This window comes from Delphinus delphis, chromosome 16, assembly GCF_949987515.2.
Source record: "Delphinus delphis chromosome 16, mDelDel1.2, whole genome shotgun sequence".
In the NCBI taxonomy this organism is placed as follows: Eukaryota; Metazoa; Chordata; class Mammalia; order Artiodactyla; family Delphinidae; genus Delphinus; species Delphinus delphis.
This window is the reverse complement of record NC_082698.1, coordinates 85154125-85179872: the sequence shown is the minus strand read 5'-3', so window position 1 is coordinate 85179872 and position 25748 is coordinate 85154125. Positions and strand designations below refer to the sequence as shown.

Sequence of the window (25748 nt, the reverse complement as noted above, 5' to 3'; positions counted from 1 at the left end):
CATTTCCTCAATAAAATGGTTAAAATGACAGCTCCTGGTCTCACAAATTCATGATAGTAAATAAAATGAACTTCTGTCACACATGATGGCCAAAACTATTATAAAATCACATTTGACAGCAAAGTACCTCTTTTATTACAGGAGACCAGTGTTGTTTACTACATTTGACATTTTTTGTGCAAACATCCTTTTACTATTTCCACATGTGTTAAGATATTTTCTTAATTTCAGCAATTCCTTTTTTTTTCTTTTGCATATGGTTCAGAAAAGCATTTGATTATAGCTAGTGAGATATAAATTTAAGTTCTATTGGTACTCACACTATGGTTTTTCTTTTGACAATTCAATACCAAGAAGGATGTGGGTGAATAACCTGGATCTTATTCTTTTAGAAAAACCTTTTTTTGATGGGGCAGGAACTCAAGGGCTATTAGACATAGGGATTAGTTTATAGTGAGTTTATCACGTTTCTTCCCTGTAAAACTCAAAAAAGAGTACAACAGAGCTATTAATGTCATAATGGTTTAGAGTCTTGCGAGAGAGAGATGTGGGCGATACAACACAGGAATGCATGAGGGAAACACACATATGAAGGGAGAACAAAAACACGCAATATTTTCCTCTACTGGATGATTCCTATCAGGTTAAAAATATGCTGTTTATCCCCCCATCAAATAGAAAATATCTCTCATCCCCCGCCCCCTCCAGCGAGACCTTCCTTCTCTGCCACCCTTTACATGTACTGCCCATCATCCCCTTCTCCACATCCTCTGTGCCCATCTAACCAGGCGTCTGTCACGGAACACCTGACGGCGCCTGCTCTTGTGATGTCGCCGCTTCCCCCAAGTTCCCAAATTCAAAGGTCGATTCTCCTCCCACTCCCGTAAGCACCAGCAGCTCTGCTTTATGGCCTCCTTCTGGAAGTCTCACTGACCTGGTCCACCAGGCTCCACAATCTGCCCCAGCACCTCTCTCTACAGCCCAGCCGTCTTCTACCTTTCTCCTCCTGCTCACTCTGTTCCAGCCACTGCAGCCTCCCCCCAGGGCTTTGCACTTGCCGCTCTGTCTGGAATGTTCCGTCTCGAAATCCCCTGGTTTCTTCCATCACTTCCTTCAAGTCCCGGCTTATCTGTCGCTTCTCAGAGAGCGCTGCCCAGCAGGCTTACATGCACCGCCAGCACCTCCTCCAGCCCTCTTTTCCCTCTGCCCAAAGTCCCCAGAGGACAGAGAGTGCCTCCCTCCTGACTGAGCACTGGCACAGGGCACCTTCAGAGAACTCCAGACAACACAAGGCAGGTGCAGCTCACGCTGGGAGGACCATATGCCCTTTTAGTAAATGCAGAGCAGCCACATCCTCTCTGAGGCACGGCTACCCAAACAGGACTCTGTACAGCTCAGCATCAAGCTTTAAATCATTCAAGGGAGGGGTTTATAAGGAGACACATCAGCCTTTCTCCAGAGACATCAATGAGATAGGGGATGTGAGGGCAGGAACACTTTATCTAGAACAGAGTGTGACACACAGGTGACAGCATAACCGTTGTTCCTAAAGGAAGGGGTGACCTTTGTAATCAGTTGAGGGTGGAGCATGGCCAGGGCTGTGGGGGACGATGGGGAGAAAGCTGAAGGATTATCCAGAGAATGTCAACATCCCTCAACAAGATAAAATGACAGATGAAGCTGATTAAAGTTTTCAAACTTAGAAAGACATTCGAGGTATCAGGGATCTTAAGCGTTTTATTACTGATCTTACTCAGGAAACAAAAGCAAAATAAATCAAAATGGAATGAAATAAAGTAAAATAAAATGCTCCTGGGCTTCATATAAGACAACGTTCAAAAAGGGCAAGCATAAGTTGGTGCAGCCACTATGTAAAACAGTATGGAGGGTCCTCAAAGAATTAAAAATAGAGTTACTATATGATCCAGCAATCCTACTCTTGGGCATGTATCTTGACAAAACTACAGTTCAAAAAGATGTATGCACCCTTATGTTCATCGCAGCACTATTTATAATAGCCAAGACATGGAAACAACCTAAATGTCCATCAACAGATGAATGGATAAAGATGTGGTACATATATACAATGGAATATTACTCAGTCATAAAAAGAATGAAATAATGCCATTTGCAGCAACAAGGATGGACCTCGAGATTATCATACTAAGTGAAATAAGTCAGAAAGACAAATACCATATGATATCACTTATATGTGGAACCTAACATATGACAAATGAACTTATCTATGAAACAGAGACAGACTCACAGACATAGAGGACAGACTTCTGGTTGCCAAGGGGGTGGGTAGGGGAGGAGGGAAGGACTGGGAAGTTGGGATTAGCAGATGAAAACTATTATATAGAGAATGGATAATCAACAATGGCCTACTGTATAGCACAGGGAACTATATTCAATATCCTGTGATAAACCATAATGAAAAAGAATATCAAAAAAATGTATATATGTAAAACTGAATCACTTGCTATACAGCAGAAATTAACACAACATTGTAAATCAACTATACTTCAGTTAAAAAAAAAAGAGCAAGCTGACAAACCTCTGGTGTATCCATGAGCTAATAATATCATATTATCATTAGAAAGCCTAAATTGAAAAAAGAAGTCTTACATCATTTTAGGAACTATATTAGGTATGATATGATTTTCATTTTTTTGGTTCTGCAATATTATCTTAAAAATATTAAATCTTAAAAATTGTAAATCATAGCTCCTAAAACTCCAAGAGCATTAGAATTTGAGTTTGATATGAAATTATAATATGCATATAAGAAATATCATGCATGTATAATAACTTAAATGATAATGATGATGACGACCACGGTGACAATGACCTAAAGGTCCTTCTAAGGAGGAACAAATAATAAACAAGAACTTTCCACATAAACCAAGGAACACAGGCTGGGGGAAACTTATTTGCTATGATAGCTGTTCAACGGTGGACACCTGAATTGACTAGAAATGCCCGTGTCCAGACCACGCTGTACTTCCATGGCCAGTTCTGCAGCACCAGCACGGCCAGTCCTCACTGAGGGCCCACTGGCTAGGAAGCACCGTATAAACGGTCTGTCCCTGCCTCAAAAAATGTCTGCTTTCTTCACATGGACTCAAAATTCCTCTCCTGACCTAGCAGCTGCCCATGGTTCATGTTTCTAAGCCTAACTGTTTATGACAAGCAGAAGCAGCGACCTGGTCAGAGGCCTGTGGGGAGGGTCACGAGTGAGAACTCAGACGCCAGGTAAGGGCCGGTGGGCAGGAGTAGGGAGACATTCTGGCGAGAGGGTGGAGACCTCATGAAACACAAGTGAGAGATGGGGCTTTACCCCATAGCAAACGCAGACAAACTTCCTCCCCTTTTTATTTATTTTCACCATTATTATATCCACTTTTTCCCCCCTAAGTATTTATCTCTTCTCCATTAGAAATACAGTTTAAGAAAACTTGGACAATCTGACTCCCCCCATGGAGATTAGATTTGAAAAAAGTTTATTTAGAATAGATGAGTAATTTCAGAATAGACACACGTACTGTATATTTTTAACATGAATTAAGGTTTCCTGAGTCTGAAGTTTACACAGGGAAAGCACTAGTCATTTCATCACTACAGAGTCAAGTTATTATAAATCACTAAGTATTCAAATAGATGGAGATCATTTTGATCTTGGAATTAACTGTGTGATTTTATTTTTTTATAATTTTTGCCAGCAGATTTGTCTCTGAAATTTTGATTTAGCTCATTTATTCATGTTAGTAGTTAAAAGATTTGCTTTCCTTGAGTACGTCCCCTGGGCACAGGGGAAATGGCCATGAGTGGACCAGGCAGAAAGAAAAGTAACTGATGTACGAATTCAAAACTGTGACCAACCTGAACAGACCGCTGAGGGTGGGACGTTCAATCCTGGTCCACTTTTAGGCTTAGTGGTTAATGTGAGAATTCTATTTACTTTCTTCAAAAAAAAAAAAAAAAAGCTTTGAGATATCATTAGCGTACTATTAAATTCATCCATTTAAGTGGAAAATTCACGGCCAAACAGGGAATTTCCTGGTGGTCTCCTGGTTCGGACTTCTCACTTTCACTGCTGAGGGCCGGGGAGGGGTCGGGGAAGTAAGATCCCACAAGACGCATGGTGCAGCCAGAAAACAAACAAACAAAAAACTGGAAAAAATGAAACAAAACAAAACCCTAACCCACAGGGCTATGCAGCCATCTAGTTTTAGAACATTCCACCCTGCCAAGAAACCTCACCAGCAGTCACTTTCCATTCCTCTCTGTCCCCAGCCCCTGACAAGGGCTAATCTACTTCCAGATCCTATATACTTGCTAATTCTGGGTGTTTCATATAAAGCAAAACACACCACACAGTCTTCTTCTCTGACCATCTTCTTTCACTTAGCACCCATGTTACAGCCTGTATCAGTGCTTCATTTCTTTTTATCACATAACGCTATTCCACTGTAAGGATACGCCGTGCTTTATTTACGCACTCATCAGTGGACAGACCTCCGAGTTGTTCAGGTGTCATGAGTGACACTGCTGCGTGTCCACAGGCCTCTTCCACAGACCCGCGGCAGGAGCTGCGGGCCCCACGGCAGCTGTACGCTCACTTTTTTTGTTTTTTAATTTTCCCTAGGGCTTGTGGGATCTTAGCTCCTCGACCAGGGATGGAACCCGTGCGCCCTGCAGTGGAAGTGCGGAGTCCTAACCAGTGGCCTGCCAGGGAAGTTCCTAGACTGCCCCCTTTGAGGAAAGGCCTGTTTTCCAAAGTGGCTTCACTGCCCACAGTCCCCCCAAGCACGTGAAAGTCCCATACACTCAAATTGAGTTTCGCGCCTTATCACAGTTGCTTCTTAAATGTTAACCAGATTTTAGCAGGCAAAACCAGTGAGTTGACTGCTCTTTGTCCAATAAAATGATGCTGCAATGTCTGGGTCTAATGTTGCCATCAGCTGCAAACCTGTTGTAGAGACAAACGCCTACATCTTGGGGACGATCTCGCCCACCTCCATCTCTCACGACTAGCTTTGAGTACTCATTACTGACCCCACGATCCCAAATTTTTAAAAGTAGAAGGAACACCTTCCATTTCTCTGCACTACCCACGCCCCCCCGTGTCTGAGGGAGAAGTCCCAAAGCGGACAGGAGGAAGGGTGCCGGCCAGTGGGCTCCTCTACCAGGGGCTCCGAGTCAGCCAGGAAGACGTCACATGGGGGTGGATGCAGGGGCATTTGTCACTACCTAAAAAATCCAGGCTCCGGCAGAAGTCCATACAAACCTAAGAAATCGGCGTTGGACAAATCGAACAGGTCTGGCCCCCTCCTCCGGCAGGTTATAACCATCACATTGTTTGAGAGGCTCCTAAAGAAATTTAAATGACCCCCAAATAACGGCTTGCTGGTAAAGATATAGCTTGTTGTAGGAGCTAGTTGCAGCTCATATAAGCTGCACGATGTTATTTTTAACAGGTAATCTTAAATATCTTTACTCCATGAAGCATATTTTTTGCCAAGACAGTTTTATGACAAACTTCGCTAAGACACCAAAAAATATTTTTAGCAAATGCTGAAGGGAAATGAATAATTGCTCAAATACCATTACAAGCCTCTACAAACTCAGCAGAAGGTGCAACAAGGTTTAAATCCTTTTAAAGCAAAAAAGTCTGTGGAAAAGCTATTTTCTTGACTCTTGGCCCCAGCTGTCTGTTGGGAGTTGGAACCACAACATTTAAGGTGACTTTCTTCCATTTTTGAACATGAGGCTTAGAGACAGGATTTTCCAAAATTTAAAAAGATCTCTTGGAACATGGAAAGATGAAGCAAATGCATAGATTTTTTCCATCTAACCTTCACCTTAGGATTTTACATCATTTTTGGAGAACTAAGCTTTAGCAAGTAAATTTCCGGATACCCAGGGTTTCAGACCTTGTAAATCACTTTAGGAGAAGAAAGGGGGAAGCTCACTTTCCTGATCTCTAAGGTCTGGTTAACATAAGCTCATCATTCATGGAGCTGAGACTAGACTTTTCTGACCTCCAGAGCTGCCCCAGCCAGGAACCTGTGCTAACGCGCGTGTGTAGGGTCCCAGCACCCTCTTCCCGTCTCCTCTGCTGCCTCTCCTAGTGCAGAATATCACACCTTTCACCTGGGTCACCTCAGGTTACTGAGGAGTTTCCTCAGTAACTCCTAACTTGCTTCTCAATACCACCGTCCAATTTCCTACCCATTGCACCAACCATCTTTTCTCTGCATGAATCATCTCAGGTTGTTCTCTTTCAAAAGCTCTGTGATGGCCTTCTACTGCACCCACGATAAAAGTCAGCCTCTTACCATGACTGCAAGGGTCGGAACGGTCAGGCCCCTGCCTGTTTCCTCAGATTCACCTCATGACCTGGAGATCAGTCTTCTCTGCCAGGCTGCTGTGACCTTCCCGCACCTCTACCTGCCAGGCTCACCACCGTACCCCTACACCAGTCTCAAATTCTTTAGGTGTCAACGTAAATGTTGCCTCTTCAGAAAGGCCTCCTCCGACCAAACTTTCTAAATGAAACTCTTCTGCTTTTTATTGTGCAAAAATGGTTCACTGTTTACTTTCCACATAGTGCTAATTTCAACCTATAATTTTAAAATGTGCATGTTTACTTTTTTATTGTCTGCATCTCTCACTAGAGGGTAAGATCCACATGGCCAGGGAATTTGCCGACCACAGAGTAGCGCATAAATAACTGTTGAATTAATAAATTCATGAATTTAATTTCCTACTACACCTTTTTTTTTTTTTTTTTTGCGGTACGTGGGCCTCTCACTGTTGTGGCCTCTCCCGCCGCGGAGCACAGGCTCCGGACGCGCAGGCCCAGCGGCCATGGCCCACGGGCCCAGCTGCTCTGTGGCATGCGGGATCCTTCCAGACCGGGGCACGAACCCGTGTCCCCTGCATTGGCAGGCGGACTGTCAACCACTGCGCCACCAGGGAAGCCCTCCTACTACATCTTAATGCATATTAATTACTCCTTTAATGAGCCTAGGTCACATTCCCTACATATTCTCAGGGACCATTTGCACTGTCCTGTCTTGTTTGTCAATTTCCTTCCAAGGTTCCCACTACAGGGGTCAGAACTAGGAAGAGGGTTGCTTTATGGGTCGTTCCTGTAGAAACTGATGCCTGAATTTAATGGGTAAGCGGTTGGCCAACTTCACGTACTGCTCCAATGTGACAGTGCTGGGCAGAGGTCCAAGAGGCAGTTCCACTTATGTGTCCAACAAACACATGACTACAGAATAATAAGCCTCTTTCCTTAGCTCACGTTTATTTTCAGTTGCTTTGAAAGTGGTTGCTTCCTTCTACTCTGATGACATCATACTTTGAACCTGAACACACAGCTCAGTGTATGAGGTGCCTCTGGTCTAACGTGTACCCTCCTAAGGCCGGACACTCACACGCTTTCCTTCCAACCACAGACCAGCTGGGCAGAGACTAGACCTGACTAACACACGCTCGTGCAGCTGGAGGAGTAGCTGCCCTTTCTCCTGGTTCCTCAAAGACCACCTGCCTCAGAATAAAGGGAACCAGCAAATTAAGTTAGACAGCACTTTAAACACAACTCTTACTAATGTCACCACTGATTTATGAAATCAAAATGGCTTAAGCTGGGACTCCCCTGGTGGTCCAGTGGTTAAGACTCTGTGCTGCTAATGCAGGGGGCCTGGATTCCATCCTTGGTCAGGGAACTAGATCCCACATGCTGCAACTAAGACCTGGCACAGCCAAATAAATAAATAAATATTTTTTAAAAGTCTTAAGCTGACTACAAGTGAAATGGTGATAGGCTGCACTGCACACGATGGGGCTTGAAGCCCGGGTGCCAGAGCCCAATTTCCTAGTTTAGGACATCCTCCCCTCCTAGGACCGCCTGTGAAGCTCCTACTTGACTCAGATCTGTGTGCAAAGAATAATTCTGGAGGCACTGATGCCCCTCTTGCTTCCCCCTCCTGTGACACCTCACCAAGGCTAGGCTGTCAGCTCCAGGGAGACGGGGCCTTCATCAAATGACTGAGGGTCTCCTGTGCCTGGACACTTAACATGGAATGAGAGGATGACCACACATCACAAGCTGGACTCTGCCTGAAAACTGAGTCTGGCTACAACAGAGCAAAAGCGGGCAGTGAAATTGTCTCCCCAAGGACCACAGTTCCTCCATCACGGTGGAAAAGCACAAGTGTCCCTAGTACCCTGTGCTAAGTCGTCCGAGCTCCCCTGGGCCCCCACGTGGCTTGGTGATGCTGATGACTTCCTGGAGATAAGACATGGGTCACCTGGGTCCTCACGCATGGACACTGCGCTCTGTGAGGCCTTGGGGAAAGGCTGGGCACCGTTCACGTCAGTTTGTCCCCATATTCTGGACAGAGTCGAGCTGACATTTTTTTAAAGTTATTTTTCATATGTTTTGTGTTGCTCAGTAATAACTAGTCCAAATTTCTTTGAAGAAGAATTTCTTATTAACAAGTGTACAAGCCTAGTTGCAAGTATATGAAGAAATATTTTTTCGGACTCACGACAAAACCAATGGGTCAGCTGTCTGAAGCATCAAAACAAGAGTAGAGCATAATGTAAATAAGAAGTGATAGGTCACATGAATGCTGTCAAACAAAAGCTCAACTTGGACTCAGAATCAAGACATTTTACCAACGAAGAAAGCAACTGAGTCACAATAATGCCTTGTATTTACAGATGTGATTTTTTTTAGTCATATATTTTATACACATCAGTGTATACATGTCAATCCCAATGGCCCAATTCATCACACGACCACCCCCCCCCCCCGCAGCTTTCCCCTTGGTGTCCATAGGTTTGTTCTCTACATCTGTGTCTCAACTTCTTCCCTGCAAACCAGTTCATCTGTACCATTTTTCTAGGTTCCACATACATGCGTTAATATACGATATTTGTTTTTCTTTTTCTGCCTTACTTCACTCTGTATGACAGTCTTTAGATCCATCCACGTCTCAACAAATGACCCAATTACGTTCCTTTTTATGGCTGAGTAATATTCCATTGTATATATTTACCACATCTTCCTTATCCATTCGTCTGTCGATGGGCATTTAGGATGCTTCGATGACCTGGCTATTATAAATAGTGCTGCAATGAACATTGGGGTGCATGTGTCTTCTTGAATTATGGTTTTCTCTGGGTATATGCCCAGTACTGGGATTGCTAGATCATATGATAATTCTATTTTTAGTTTTTTAAGGAACTTCCATACTGTTCTCCATAGTGGCTGTATCAATTTACATTCCCACCAACAGTGCAGGAGGGTTCCCTTTTCTCCACACCCTCTCCAGCATTTGTTGTCTGTAGATTTTCTGATAATCCCATTCTAACTGGTGTGAGGTGATACCTCATTGTAGTTTTGATTTGCATTTCTCTAATAATTAGTGATGTAGAGCAGCTTTTCATGTGATTCTTGGCCATCTGTATGTCTTCTTTGGAGAAATGTCTATTTAGGTCTTCTGCCCATTTTTGGATTGGCTTGTCTGTTTTTTTAATATTGAGCTGCATGAGCTGTTTATATATTTTGGAGATTAATCCTTTGTCCATTGATTTGTTTGCAAATATTTTCTCCCATTCTGAGGGTCGTCTTTTCATCTTCTTTATGGTTTCCTTTGCTGTGCAAAAGCTTTGAAGTTTCATTAGGTGCCATTTGTTTATTTTTGTTTTTATTTCCATTACTCTAGGAGGTGGATCAAAAAAGATCCTGCTGTGATTTATGTCAAAGAGTGTGCTTCCTATGTTTTCCTCTAAGAGTTTTATAGTGTCCGGTCTTACATTTAGGTCTCTAACCCATTTTGAGTTCATTTTTGTGTATGGTGTTAGGGAGTGTTCTAATTTCGTCCTTTTACATGTAGCTGTCCAGTTTTCCCAGCACCACTTATGGAAGAGACAGTCTTTTCTCCATTGTATATCCTTGCCTCCTTTCTCATAGATTAGTTGACCATAGGTGTGTGGGCTTACCGCTGGGCTTTCTATCTTGTTCCATTGATCTATGTTTCTATTTTTGTGCCAGTACCATATTGTCTTGATTACTGTAGCTTTGTAGTATGGTCTGAAGTCAGGGAGCCTGATTCCTCCAGCTCTGTTTTTTTTCCCTCAAGACTGCTTTGGCTATTCGGGGTCTTTTGTGTCTCCATACAAATTTTAAGACTTTTTGTTCTAGTTCTGTAAAAAATGCCATTGGTAATTTGATAGGGATTGCATTGAATCTGTAGATTGCTTTGGGTAGTATAGTCATTTTCACAATATTGATTCTTCCAGTCCAAGAACATGCTATATCTCTCCATCTGTTGCTATCATCTTTAATTTCTTTCATCAGTGTCTTATAATTTTCTGCATACAGGTCTTTTGTCTCCCTAGGTAGGTTTATTCCTAGGTATTTTATTCTTTTTCTTGCAATGGTAAATGGGAGTGTTTCCTTAATTTCTCTTTCAGATTTTGCATCATTAGTGTATAGGAATGCAAGAGACTTCTGTGCATTAATTTTGTATCCTGCAACTTTATCAAATTCATTGATTAGCTCTAGTAGTTTTCTGGTGGCATCTTTAGGATTCTCTATGTATAGTATCATGTCATCTGCAAACAGTGACACTTTTATTTCTTCTTTTCCAATTTGTATTCATTTTATTTCTTTTTCTCCTCTGACTGCTGTGGCTGGGTCTTCCAAAGCTATGTTGAATCATAGTGGTGAGAGTGGACATCCTTGTCCTTTTCCTGATCTTAGAGGAAATGCTTTCAGTTTTCCACCATTGAGAATGATGTTTGCTGTGTGTTTCTCATATATGGCCTTTATTATGTTGAGGTAGGTTCCCTCTATGCCCAATTTCTGGAGCGTTTTTATCATGAATGGGTGTTGAATTCTGTCAAAAGCTTTTTCTGCATCATTGAGATGATCATGTGGTTTTTATTCTTCAATTTGTTAATATGGTGTATCACACTGATTGATTTGCATATATTAAAGAATCCTTGCATCCCTGCGATAAATCCCACTTGATCGTGGTGAATGATCCTTTTAATGTGTTGTTGGATTCTGTTTGCTAGTATTTTGTTGAGGATTTTTGCAGCTATATTCATCAGTGATATTGGTCATTAATTTTCTTTTTTTGTAGTATCTTTGTCTGGTTTTGGTATCAGGATGATGGTGGGCTCATAGAATGAGTTTGGGAGTGCTTCCTCCTCTGCAATTTTTTGGAAGAGTTTGAGAAGGATAGGTGTTAGCTCTTCTCTAAATGTTTGATAGAATTCACCTGTGAAGCCTTCTGGTCCTGGACTTTTGTTTTGTGGAAGATTTTTAATCACAGTTTCAATTTCATTACTTGTGATTGGTCTGTTCGTATTTTCTATTTCTTCCTGGTTCAGTCTTGGAAGGTTATCCCTTTCTAAGAATCTGTCCACTTCTTCCAGTTTGTCCATTTTATTGGCATAGAGTTGCTTGTAGTAGTCTCTTAGGATGCTTTGTATTTCTGCGGTGTCTGTTGTAACTTCTGTTTTTCATTTCTAATTTAATTGATTTGCGTCCTCTCCCTCTGTTTCTTGATGAGTCTGGCTAATGGTGTAACAATTTTGTTTATCTTTTCAAAGAACTATCTTTTAGGTTTATTGATCTTTGCTATTGTTTTCTTTGTTTCTATTTCAGTTATTTTTCTTGTTTCTTTAGGTAGGCTTGTAAACGTATAAACTTCCCTCTCAGAGCTGCTTTTGCCGCATCCCATAGGTTTTGGATCATCGTGATTTCATTGTCATTTGTCCCTAGGTATCTTTTGACTTCCTCTTTGATTTCTTCAGTGATCTCTTCGTTATTTAGTAACGTATTGTTTAGCCTCCATGTGTTTGTGTTTTTTATGTTTTTTCCCCTGAAATTCATTTCTAATCTCATAGTGTTGTGGTCAGAAAAGATGCTTGATATGATTTCAATTTTCTTAAATTTACTGAGGCTTGATTTGGGACCCAAGATGTGATCTATCCTGGAGAATGTTCCATGCACACTTGAGAAGAGAGTGTAATCTGCTGTTTTTGGATGGAATGTCCTGTAAATATCAATTAAATCTATCCGGTCTATTGTGTCATTTAAAGCTTCTCTTTCCTTATTTATTTTCATTTTGGATGATCTGTCCATTGGTGTAAGTGAGGTGTTAAAGTCCCAAACTATTATTGTGTTACTGTCGATTTCCTCTTTTATAGCTGTTAGCAGTTGCCTTATGGATTGAGGTGCTCCTATGTTGGGTGCATATATATTTATAATTGTTATATCTTCTTCTTGGATTGATCCCTCAATCATTATGTAGTGTCCTTCCTTGTCTCTTGTAACATTCTTTCTTTTAAAGTCTATTTTATCTGATATGAGTATTGCTACTCCAGCTTTCTTTTCATTTCCATTTGCATGGACTATCTTTTTGCATCTCCTCACTTTCAGTCTGTATGTGTCCCTAGGTCTGACGTGGGTCTCTTGTAGACAGCATATATATCGGTCTTGTTTTTGTATCCATTCAGCAAGCCTGTGTCTTTTGGTTGGAGTATTTATTCAATTCACCTTTAAGGTAATTATCGATATGTATGTTCCTATGACCATTTTCTTAATTGTTTGTTTTTTGTTTTTGGTATGCGGGTCTCTCACTGTTGTGGCCTCTCCCGTTACAGAGCACAGCCTCCAGATGTGCAGGCTCAGTGGCCATGGCTCACGGGCCTAGCCGCTCCATGGCATGTGGGATCTTCCCAGACCATGGCACAAACCCGTGTTCCCTGCATCGGCAGGCAGACTTTCAACTGCTGCGCCACCAGGGAAGCCCATTGGGTTTGTTTTTGTAAGTCCTTTTCTTCTCTTGCGTTTCCCACTTAGAGAAATTCCTTTAGCTTTTGTTGTAGAGCTAGTTTGGTAGTGCTGAATTCTCTTAACTTTTGCTTGTCTGTAAAGCTTTTGATTTATCCTTCAAATCTGAATGAGATCCTTGCTGGGTAGCATAATCTTGTTTGTAGGTTCTTCCCTTTCATCACTTTAAGTATATCATGCCACTCCCATCTGGCTTGTAGAGTTTCTGCTGAGAAATCAGCTGTTAACCTTATGGGAGTTCCCTTGTATGTTATTTGTCATTTTTCCCTTGGTGCTTTCAATAATTTTTCTTTGTCTTTAATTTTTGTCAATTCGATTACTATGTGTCCCGGCGTGTTCCTCCTTGGATTTATCCTGTATGGGACTCGCTGCGCTTGCCGGACTTGGGTGGCTATTTCCTATCCCATGTTAGGGAAGTTTTCGACTATAATCTCTTCAAATATTTTCTCGGGTCCTTTCTCTCTCTCTTCCCCTTCTGGGGCCCTTATAATGTGAATGTTGTTGTGTTTAATAATTTCCCAGAGGTCTCTTAGGCTGTGTTCATTTATTTTCATTCTTTTTTCTTTATTCTGTTCAGCAGCAGTGCATTCCAGCATTCTCTCTTCCAGGTCACTTACCCATTTTTCTGCCTCAGTTATTCTGTTATTGATTCCTTCTAGTGTAGTTTTCATTTCAGTTACTGTATTGTTCATCTCTGTTTGTTCTTTCATTCTTCTAGGTCTTTGTTAAACATTTCTTGCATCTTCTCGATCTTTGCCTCCATTCTTTTTCCTAGATCCTTGATCATCTTCACTGTCATTATTCTGAATTCTTTTTCTGGAAGGTTGCCTATCTCCACTTCAGTTAGTTGTTTATCTGGGGTTTTATCTTGTTCCTTCATCTGGTACATAGCCCTCTGCCTTTTCATCTTGTCTATCTTTCTGTGAATGTGGTTTTTGTTCCATAGGCTGCAGGATTGTAGTTCTTCTTGCTTCTGCTGTCTGCCCTCTGGTGGATGAGGCTATCTAAGAGGGTTATGCAAGTTTCCTGATGGGAGGGACTGGTGGTGGGTAGAGCTGACTGTTGCTCTGGTGGGCAGAGCTCAGTAAAACTTTAATCTGCTTGACTGCTGATGGGTGAGGCTGGGTTCCCTCCCTGTTCGTTGTTTGGCCTGAGGCAATCCAACACTGAAGCCTACCTGGGCTCTTTGGTGGGGCTAAAGGCAGACTCTGGGAGGGCTCACACCAAGGAGTACTTCCCAGAACTTCTGCTGCCAGTGTCCTTGTCCCCACGGTGAGTCACAGCCACCCACCGCCTCTGCAGGAGACCCTCTAACACTAGCAGGTAGGTCTGGGTCAGTCTCCCCTGGGGTCATTGCTCCTTCCCCTGGGTCTCGATGCTCACACTACTTTGTGTGTGACCCCCAAGAGTGGAGTCTCTGTTTCCCCCAGTCCTGTCGAAGTCCTGCAATCAAATCCCACTAGACTTCAAAGTCTGATTCTCTAGGAATTTCTCCTCCCGTTGCCGGACTCCCAGCTTGGGAAGCCTGATGTGGGGCTCAGAACCTTCACTCCAGTGGATGGACTTCTGTGGTATAAGTGTTCTCCAGTCTCTGAGTCACCCACCCAGCAGTTATGGAATTTGATTTTACTGTGATTACACCCCTCCTACCATCTCATTGTGGCTTCTCCTGTATCTTTGGATGTGGTGTATCATTTTTCATGAGTTCCAGTGTCTTCCTATCGATGATTGTCCAGCAGCTAGTTGTGATTCTGGTGTTCTCACAAGAGGGAGTGAGAGCACATCCTTCTACTCCAGCATCTTGGTTCAGGTCTCATAAAGATGTGTTCTTAACACGCCTTACCAGAATGTCACATGACCTTGTGTGTTGTCATGATCAGGACTTTATATTAAATGATGGAGAAACAGCCACTGAGCATCTAGCATGGAGACACTGTGCTACATACTCTAATATATAACCTCATTTAGTTACACAGTCTCACTGCAAAACAGGTATTACTGTCTCCATTTTGCTGACTTTGAAACCATGCCTTGGGACTTCCTTGGCAGTCCAGTGGTTAAGACTTCACCTTCCAATTCAGGGGCTGCGTGTTCCATCCCTTGTGGGGCAGCTAAGCTTCCCACATGCCTTGTGGCCAAAAAACCAAAACACAAAACAGAAGCAATACTGTAACAAATTCAATAAAGACTTTAAAAATGGTCCACATCAAAAAACTCTTTAAAAAAAAAGAAAGCATGCCTTCCTAAGACTCAAGTGGGCAAGAGGGAGAGCTAACTCAAATGCTCATGTTTTCCACACCACATCAATGAGAAGGACAGCAGACCTTTTCACCATAGACTAGAAGTTCACCATTTCAAGAAATACATCTACTCACTCATGCGAGTCATTAGGAAAAGTCAGAAAATATGTTACTACCACTCTGTACTCAGCCACCAATTAGAAAGAATGGGATGAGGACATTTTATAGAGTATTTACAACCTTAAACATATTATTCAATGTATACTTTCCAAATTAGAGCAAGGAAAACTTGAACAGAAAAGAAAACTTCAACCACACCATTAAACCACCTTTTGGGTTATTTCTACCATTCTAGGGCATTCTGCTAGTTACACAGGTTACCTTTAAAGGCTTAATAAATTAGGGCTAGTAGATTATTATTTACTTTCTTTGGGCAACTGCTCTCCCTAACTCCAGTGACAGTGCTGAGAACGAGACTGTCGACCATGGCAACACTCCCCTCTGGCTGCAGGACTGCGTCTGTGAACCACTGAACCAACCACGGTATCCATGCCTCTGGCCACTGTGGCTGATCCAAAGATGAACACGACTCCTCTGGAGTTCCTCCCTGGAATTAATCTACAGGGTAGAGAATGCCCTCTCCTCCTGAGTTAGGAGAATGTGAGCCATGGCTGGACTGATGGCCAGGGGTCCACTCATAAAGAAACAGCCTGGCCTGGAAGTTAGGCTGGAGTACAGAGCAGGTGGGAGGGAGGGTGCTGGAAGGGGAGAGAGGGTGAGAGAGTGAGGACGAGAGAGATAAAGAGAGGAGGAGAGAGAGGAGAGGAGGAGGAGGGGCCATTTAAAAGACAGGTGGCGGCCGGCAGGTAGAGACACACCTGACTAACAGCCCCCTCAGCCTGCCCTGCACAGCTGTGGTTAGTTAGGATTTCCACACTCAGGCACCCACAGCCACCTTCCATCCTGCTCTTCTGTGGTTTGACCGTCTAAACAAAGTCTCTCTTTTTGCTTCCAGTGTTTGGAGTGGGGTTTTTATTACCTCCAGTGGCAAACTTAAATTACCTAAGAAAACACGTTCATTACTTTACTAGACTAAGTTCTTATTTCCGTGTCTGCGTCAAATACAATGTGACAAGTCAAATCAGCAAATATGTATGGAAACACCAAAAGGGGGCACTGTGGCCTAGAGGCCCTGAGAGCGACACTGAAAAAGAAGACACAAAACACCATGTCCGAGAAACAAAGACAAATGCAAACATGGAAGAAGTCATGGTATAAAGTAAGAGCAGTACAGGACTATGAAAATATGCAGCCAGTACATATCACAGGAGAAGAGGAGGGAACACTCAGGTTGGGGAGAGCATCCCGTCTGAAGCACATGTCACGTGAAGCCTTGCTCACACTGACATCGGTGTGTCAGGGGTTTAACCCTTCCACTGGCTGCACCCTGTGTCCTGTACATGTCTGGGGGCATCGGAGCATTCCTGAAACACCCTTTCACCTAACTGCAGAGCACGTGCCAGCAAGCTTACACCAGGGCAAGGCTGCCTTCAAGGGTGGGCATTTGTGCAGCACACAGGGCCCCCTCTCAGGGCTCTGCACTTGGTTTAACAGTTTGCTGTCTTGAAATTTTTAATACTTTTTGAATAACAGGCCCGCCGTTTTTATTTCGCACTGTTTCCTTGAAATTTTGTGGCTGGTTTTCCACTAAGGAAAGGGACAAAATTTTGCTACAAACAATTCAGACGAACAGTCTTACTTTTCAAACCAGTCTCTTTGCCAAGAGACGTAATATAGTTTGGAAGTCAGAGGGCAAAGATGCTCTCTCACCTGCCACATGTTCTTCCTTAGCCTTTCACTAAAAGCAAATGATTTAGGAAAATGAGAAGTGTGCAGTGGAGAGCACCTGTCACATGCCAGTTCACAGCACTGCCAAGTTGAAAGTGAAGTCACCAAGGGTGACTCAAAAAGCCCATCGTAATTTTTTTTTAGCAAAGGATGAAGTATAAAAAAAGGATTGGGTTGATTTTATGAGATATTCAGTGGGCATGTCCAATGCATCAACTATCATAAACAGTGGACTGTTAACCATAGTGTTGCCTGGTAACACAACTCTATCTCAGAGAGCACAGGCTGCAAATGGCTGGTCCTTCCCGACATCACCTCCACGGGGGCCTCTCAGCAGCTTCCCTACAAGCCACGCAGTAATGGGAGCTCAAATGACAGTCCCCCTGCCATCTCGCGCCAGGACCTCCAGAGCCACCTCCACAGGGCCTGCGGCCTCTGATGCAATTCACTTCCTCATCATGTGCCCTCAGGGCAGCTGCCCCCCAACACCAGTCTCCTCACTCCTGCCCTGTCCATGCCTATATCCCACCATGTCCACTCTCATCAGGATCGTCTCAGCTCCCTCGCAAAGTGAAACACTGATCTTTCCATTTTGTTCCTGAGTGTGAACGAGCCCCAGTCCCTTTAGGGGCCCAGGCTTAGATCAGAGCTGAAGAAGGCACGTGGGGAGTAGTGGCGTCAGGAAGGGAGGTTGTCTGTGACATGCTGACGTTAAAACCAGTTTCCTCCTCACCGTTGTCCAAACTGAGCAAGCCTTGCTGGGTGAAAAACTGGAAACATACAGCTAAGTCTGAAAGAAATGAACGGTGGTCCAAATGTGCCATGTTTACACGACTCTCCCTCCTGTCTCACCCGCATGGACTTCTAACATCTCATCTTTTATGTTAACTCCTGGTGATGTGTTTAGAATAAGCTCAGTGTTTTCCTTCTGCTCAGACTGCTCTCTTTTTGCATCCATTGTTCGCTGAAGCAGACTCCCTTCTCTGATGGAGCCTGGGTTCTAGGTAGGTAATTCTGTGAGTGAGCACAAGCCAGGCACAGTCCACATGCTCAGGACGTGTCCGCATTTAACTTCACCTGATTTAAGGATGGATGAGAATCTACTTACAGATGAAGACTAGGCAGGTGAGCGTGGTTTTGTATGTAAGCAAGACCAAAGTGAAGATGATAAGCAGAAAACTGTGGAATTTTGTGCTCTGATGAATAAAGTCCCTTAGGAGGTAAGTTTTCTAAAGCAAAGTCCTTGTTAGGGCCAGGATGTTGGAAAGCACACCAACTGGTTCAGGATTAGGGTTTGGTTTCCTTTTCCTTTTTCCTTCTCCCTCCAGATCCAGCTACTTCGGGATGCCGCCGTGCATGGGCCAGCCTGCTTCCTGACTTGGTAACAGGACACCTCTGTGACCTTCATAATCAAGTGACAGAGACTCTATTTCATGTACTTAAGAAGAGAAACTTCCCTTCATTCCTGAAAGAATTTACTTTAGGAAACGTGATATGATCTGATAAGATTCTTGAAAAATCTTTTAAAAAATATTGATCATCAGTTTCTTGGTGACACCTGGGAGAAATTTTGATATGAATGGTGAAATTTTGACAGTATCTAATGAATTGAGCAAAAATAAAACCAAACTGATTCGTCTTACCTTATGGTCTTTTGAAGTGAGTGGGCTGTCATCTCGGCAGTGTTCTTTCACTCTTGTTCTTACCTTGTTTGCTTCTGTGTGGCCTCCTCATCACAGAAGCTGTTTTACCAGAAGGTGGTCCTGGCAAACCATCACTCTAGCTGTCCTTTGTAGCATCACAGCCATTGTGCTGACTTTTCTTACTCAGGCTGCAAATACTGTCCGATCTCAGCACCCTCTCAGACTGGAGACCCAGAGTTAGAACCTAATTTGTCATTCAGGCTATAAAAGTTGGCAATCCCTAATTGGCCACACCCGAGAAAACATGTTTCAAAATGCCACTGTGTAAATGAAAAACACCTACCTCTCTTGTAGAATAAGTTTGTTTTCTTTCTTCCAAAAGTCTTTAAAGTCGGAGCTGAATTCATGCCAGATACTGAAGAAAACATTTGGGGACACTTCCTTCTCTCCAATTTTTGGTCTCATGAAGAAATAGGCTGTAGTCTCCAAAAAGCTGTCAAAGCATGCACACACACACACAAACACACACACACACGTATAAAAGCTATGATTACTTTCCAACATGGGATATTCTTTCCCCATCCAAATGCTGATTTCATTCATGCAGTTATTATTACCAAGAGGACTCAACTCCTCAGGCACCAACAGTAGTTCTCTTAAGGATTCATGTTAGGGTTTTTGGACTCAGATGTTAGCAGCTGACAAGAGTCCTCCATATACTGGTAGCTATCCCTGGTCCAACCATTTGCAAAATTAATCACTATGTGTCCAACCTATTTCAGAAATGAACCTGTAATCAAGTTGGGACATAAGGGAAGTGTTGGGTCTATACTTTCCTTCTAGACTCTAAACAAATGAAATATCGGCTCTTTGTCCCCAAACTAATATGTCTCTATATGTGTATTATACTGCTTCTATACTATGGGCTTCCTACATTGCTGATGGGAAAAAAAAGCAACAGCCCCGGGAGATACTGACAGAGGCTCCCACTGGAGATCATGGCAGCACCAATGAGTGGGTACCAGCAGGGCGGCCAGCATCGTGACAGTGGGTGGCAGTGCCCATCTCCAGAAGGTGCCATCGAGGCTGCTTCATATTACAACTACATGACACTCAGAAGGGTTTCAAAGGGTTATTTGACAAAGAACATACAACTAGTAAGTGGTAGATTTATGCTGCACCTTGACCTGGACCTCCCAGCCTCCAGAACTGTGAGAAGTAAATGTTCACTGTTTAGGCCACCCAGTCTATGGTATTTTCTTATAACAGCCAGAACTAAGTCAAGGACAAATGATCTAGATTCTTCAATACCTAAATGTAAAGGGAAAAAAAAGTCTATTATAAAGACTTAAGAGATATTGTCTGATTATAATGGTTTGAACTTCTTTATATATTGCTTCAAACAAACTGTAAGAAAATAAAATCATTTCTTACATATATGAACTAATTGGACTTTCGAACAGAGACTGGGTATTTGGTGACATTAGGGATTATTATTATTTTTAGTGGTAAAACTGGTGCTTGTTATTTTTTAAAGGGGATTTTTTAGCGACACATATTAAAATATATATGGATGAAATTATACCTGTTGAGGATTTGCTTCACAAACAATATGGGAGGCGGCAAGTGGGCAGGGGTGTAGATGAAACCAAGTCAGGAACTGCTGGGTGATGAGTGCATGATGATCACTGTACATTTTGTTTACCATCTCTAAATCACAGCCAAGTTCCTCACCTGTATGGTCTTTAATCTACCTACCCCTACTTCCTTTAGGCAAGTATCAAATCCATTGTCTATTTCCAGCATCCGAAATCTCTTATTACTAGGTTTTCCTTCTGATCCTAAGAGCATATGAAGATTTCTGCATCTATAAATATTCTCTCATCCATGCAGACTCACTGAAAGACACCATGATTTATATACAGTTGCTTATAATTCAATGCTCCTCTGTCCTCACTTGTTTTGAAATCTGGCTTCATAGGCCACCTTCACTACTTTCTTGCAAGAGTCTCTGATCTAAACCTACAACTTTTAGCAATTTTCATTCTCATGTCCTAAAATAATGGAACCATTACTGTCCTGTTTACTTGAACTTAAGAATGAGAAATTACTAACAGAGCTTTTCTTTTACTCCTTTAGGTTAAACCGATGCAAACTGAATTAAATGTATTATTTCCATTTTCCCTTTATGAAACTCTCAATTATAGGAGACAGCTGAGGTAATGATCACCTATTTCATGGCCTTACTTTGTATTAACTTCAGATTTACACAAAAGTTGAAAAGATAGTGTTCAAGTATGGCCTCCACTCACCTTCTCCTAATATTAACATCTTACCCAGAAACAATACACTTAACACTGAAAGTGAGAGGAACTCTCTTGGCAGGAGCTACTGCAAACTGCCTTCTGAGTAAAGTAAGAGAAACTGTGTCAATGAGTAGGGACAACAGGTAAGGTGGTCACCCCACTGTGGTGCTGCCTGCTGGCCCCAAGACACACACACACACACACACACATACACGCGCGTGTGTGTGTGTGTGTGTATTTAATTGAAGTATAGTTTAAGTATAGTATTGTGCTAGTTTCAGGCTTACATCATAGTGATTCAGTTATTTTTTTCAGATTCTTTTCCATTATAGGTTATTATAAAATATTGAATATAGTTCCCAGTGCTATGCAGGGAACTTATAGGTTCTTGTTGCTAATATATTTATATATAGTAGTTTTGTTCCACTTGTAGATGTATTTTGGATGTGTTTGTGTAGGGAGGTGAGCTCCATGTCCTCCTACTCTGCCATTTTGATCCCTCTCTGAGACTGATATACTGACATCAGTTTTAATTTATATAAAGGTCCTGGTGTTGTCTCATAGTTATGTGGGGTGAGGGAAAGAGGGAAAGGAACTGAAATCATACAAAGTAGGCACTCTGACCACCATGGAATTAAATTAGAAGTCAATACCAGTAAAACTAACTGTCCAAATCATTTCTTTACCCTTTCTTCTAGTTTTATTGGGATATAATGGACACACAGCACTGTATCTGTTTAAGGTGTACAGCAAAGTGATTTGATTTGCAAACATCATGAAGTGACACCACAGTAAGTATAGTGAACACCCACCATCTCATATAGATACAAAATTAAAGAAATATTAAAATTTTTTTCCTTGTGATGAGAACGCTTAGGATACAGCAGGATTAATTGTATTTATCATGTGGTACATTACTTCCCTAGAATGTGTACCTTTTAATTAACCTCATCCAATTCCCATCCCCCCACCCCCTGCCTTTGGTAACCACAAATTGGTTCTCTTTTTCTGAGTTTGTTTGTTTGCAGTATAATTGATTGACAACACTATGTTAGTTCCTATTACATGACACAGTGATTCAGTATTTCTATACATACCAAAATGATCACCACCATAAGTCTAGTTACACAGAAATATATTACATAGTCATTGATATAGTTATTGACTATATTCCCCACACTGTACATTTCATACCTGTGACTCATTTATTTTGCAACTCTTAAGTTTGTACCTATTAATCTCCCTCACCTATTTTTCTCTTCCCCCAACCTTTCCCTTCTGGCAACCACCTGTTTTTTCTCTGTATCTATGACTCTGCTTCTCTTTGTTATGTTGTTCATTTGTTTTGTTTTTAAATTCCACATATAAGTGAAATCATATGATATTTTTCTTTCTACATCTGACTCCTTTTGCCTATGTCCCCAGGGTCAGCTCCAGTTGCCTCTTGCCTCTCCAGGAAGCTCTACAAGATCAGCAGGTGGGTCTGACCCTGGCTTCTTTCAAATTACTGCTCTATTTCCCACAGCCTTCTGGGTCTCCTGAAAGTAAGTCTCACTGGTCATCAAAGCCAAACATTTTGGGGGAGAGGGAAGATGGTGGAAGAGTAAGACGTGGAGATCACCTTCCTCCCCACAGATACATCAGAAATACTTTTACACGTGGAACTGCTCCTATAGAACACCCACTGAATGCTGGCAGAAGACCTCAGACTTCCCAAAAGGCAAGAAACTCCCCACGAACCAGGGTAGGGAAAAAGAAAAATCAGAGACAAAATAATAGGGAAGGGGACCTGCACCAGTGGGAGGGAGCCATGAAGGAGGAAAGGTTTCCACACACTAGGAAGCCCCTTCAAGGGCGGAGACTGCGGGTGGCAGAGGGGGGAAGCTTCGGAGCCACGGAGGAAAGCGCAGGCACAGGGGTGCGGAGGGCAAAGTGGAGAGATTCCCGCACAGAGGATCGGTGCCGACCCACCAGCCCGAGAGGCTTGTCTGCTCACCCGCCGGGGTGGGCGTGACTGGGAGCTGAGGCTTGGGCTTCGGTCAGAGCGCAGGGAGAGGACTGGTGGCGTGAACACAGCCTGAAGGGGTTAGTGCACCACGGCTAGCCGGGAGGGAGTCCAGGGAAAAGTCTGGACCTGCCAAAGAGACAGGAGACTTTTTCTTCCCTCTTTGTTTCCTGGTGCCCGAGGAGAGGGGATTAAGACCGCTGCTTAAAGGAGCTCCAGAGATGGGCGCGAGCCGTGGCTAACAGTGCAGACCCCAGAGACGGGCATGAGATGCTAAGACTGCTACTGCCGCCACCAAGAAGCCTGTGTGCCAGCACAGGTCACTATCCACACCTCCCCTCCCAGGGAGCCTGTGCAGCCTGCCACTGCCAGGGTCCCGGGATCCAGGGACAACTTCCCTGGGAGAACGCACGGCGCACCTCAGGCTGGTGCAACGTCACGCCGGCCTCTGCCGCCACAGGCTCGCCCCGTACCCCTCCCTCCCCCTGGCCTGAGTGAGCCAAATCCCCGAATCGGCTGCTTCTTTAGCCCCGTCCTGTCTGAGGAAAGAATAGACACCCTCAGGCGACCTACACGCAGAGGCAGAGACAAATCCAAAGCTGAACCCCGGGAGCTGTGCGAACAAAGTAGAGAAAAATTTCTCCCAGCAGCCTCAGGAGCAGCGGATTAAATCTCCACAATCAACTTGATGTACCCTGCATCTGTGGAACACCTGAAAAGACAATGAACCATCCCAAATTGAGGAGGTGGACTTTCAGAACAATATATATTATTTTTTCCCCTTTTGCGCTTTTTGTGAGTGTGTATGTATATGCTTCTGTGTGAGATTTTGTCTGTATAGCTTTGCTATCACCATTTCTCCTAGGGTTCTGTCCATCTAATTGTTTTGTTTTGTTTTACTTAAAAATTTTTTTTCTTAATAATTATTTTTTATTTTAATTACTTTATTTTTTATCTTACTTTATTTTATTTTATCCTCTTTCTTTCTTTCTACTTTTTCTCCCTTTTATTCTGAGCCATGTGGATGAAAGGCTCTTGGTGCTCCAGCCAGGAGTCAGTGCTGTGCCTCTGAAGTGGGAGAGCCAACTTCAGAACACTGGTCCACATGAGACCTTGCAGCTCCACGTAATATCAAATAGCGAAAATCTCCCAGAGATCTCCATCTCAACGCCAAGACCCAGCTTCACTCAACGATCAGCAAGCTGCAGTGCTGGACACCAAATGGCAAACAACTAGCAAGACAGGAAAACAGCCCCATCCATTAGCAGAGAAGCTGCCTAAAATCATAAGTCCACAGACACCCCAAAACACACCACCAGACCTGGACTTGCCCGCCAGAAAGACAAGATCCAGCCTCAAACACAGGCACTAGTCCCCTCCACCAGGAAGCCTACACAACCCACTGAACCAACCTTAGCCACTGAGGACAGACACCAAAAACAACGGGAACTACGATCCTGCAGCCAGCAAAAAGGAGACCCCCAAACAGTAAGATAAGAAAAATTAAAAGACAGAAAAACACACAGCAGATGAAGGAGCAAGGTAAAAACCCACCAGACCTAATAAATGAAGAGGAAATAGGCAGTCTACCTGAAAAAAAATTTCAGAATAATGATAGTAAGGATGATCCAAAATCTTGGAAATAGAAGAGAGAAAATGCAAGAAACATTTAAAGGACCTAGAAGAACTAAAGAGGAAACAAGCAACGATGAACAACACAATAAATGAAATTAAAAATACTCTAGAGGGGACCAATAGCAGAATAACTGAGATAGAAGAACGGATAAGTGACCTGGAAAATAAAATAGTGGAAATAACTACTGCAGAGCAGAATAAAGAAAAAAGAATGAAAAGAACTGAGAACAGTCTCAGAGACCTCTGGGAAAACATTAAACACATCAACATTCGAATTATAGGGGTCCCAGAAGAAGAAGAGAAAAAAAACTGAGAAAATATTTGACGAGACTATAGTTGAAAACTTCCCTAACATGGGAAAGGAAATAGTTAATCAAGTCCAGGAAGCACAGAGAGTTCCATACAGGATAAATCCAAGGAGAAACAAGCAAAGACACATATTAATCAAACTATCAAAAATTAAATACAAAGAAAACATAGCAACAACAAGCAGCAAGGGAAAAACAACAAATAACACACAAGGGAATCCCTATATGATTAACAGGTGATCTTTCAGCAGAAACTCTGCAAGCCAGAAGGGACTGGCAGGATATATTTAAAATGATTAAGGAGAAAAACCTACAACCAATATTACTCTACCCAGCAAGGATCTCATTCAGATTGGATGGAGAAATTAAAACCTTTACAGACAAGCAAAAGCTGAGAGAGTTCAGCACCACCAAACCAGCTTTACAACAAATGCTAAAGGAACTTCTCTAGGCAAGAAACAGAAGAGATGGAAAAGACCTACAATAAAAAACCCAAAACAATTAAGAAAATGAGAATAGGAACATACATATTGATAATTACCTTAAATGTAAATAGATTAAATGCTCCCACCAAAAGACAGAGACTGGCTGAATGGATACAAAACCAAGAACCATCTATACGCTGTGTACAAGAGACCCATTTCAGACCAAGGGACACATACAGACTGAAAGTGAGGGGATGGAAAAAGATATTACACGCAAATGGAAATCAAAAGAAAGCTGGAGTACCAATTCTTATATCAGGCAAAATAGACTTTTAAACAAAGACTATTACAAGAGATGAAGAAGGAAACTACATAATGATCAAGGGATCAATCCAAGAAGAACATATAACAATTCTAAATATTTATGAACCCAACATAGGAACACCGCA

At 42.6% G+C, this 25748-nt stretch overlaps 1 protein-coding gene across 1 annotated transcript in view; it reads right to left on the bottom strand.

Annotated features, from left to right (window-relative positions):
• Window positions 1-25748, bottom strand: part of LOC132439500 (formin-2-like) — a 313506-nt gene that overhangs the window by 10825 nt on the left and 276933 nt on the right. Inside the window, exon 16 of the mRNA XM_060033791.1 lies at window positions 18964-19113. Coding sequence (XP_059889774.1) covers window positions 18964-19113 — 150 coding nt within the window. The remainder of the gene's footprint in view (window positions 1-18963; window positions 19114-25748) is intronic.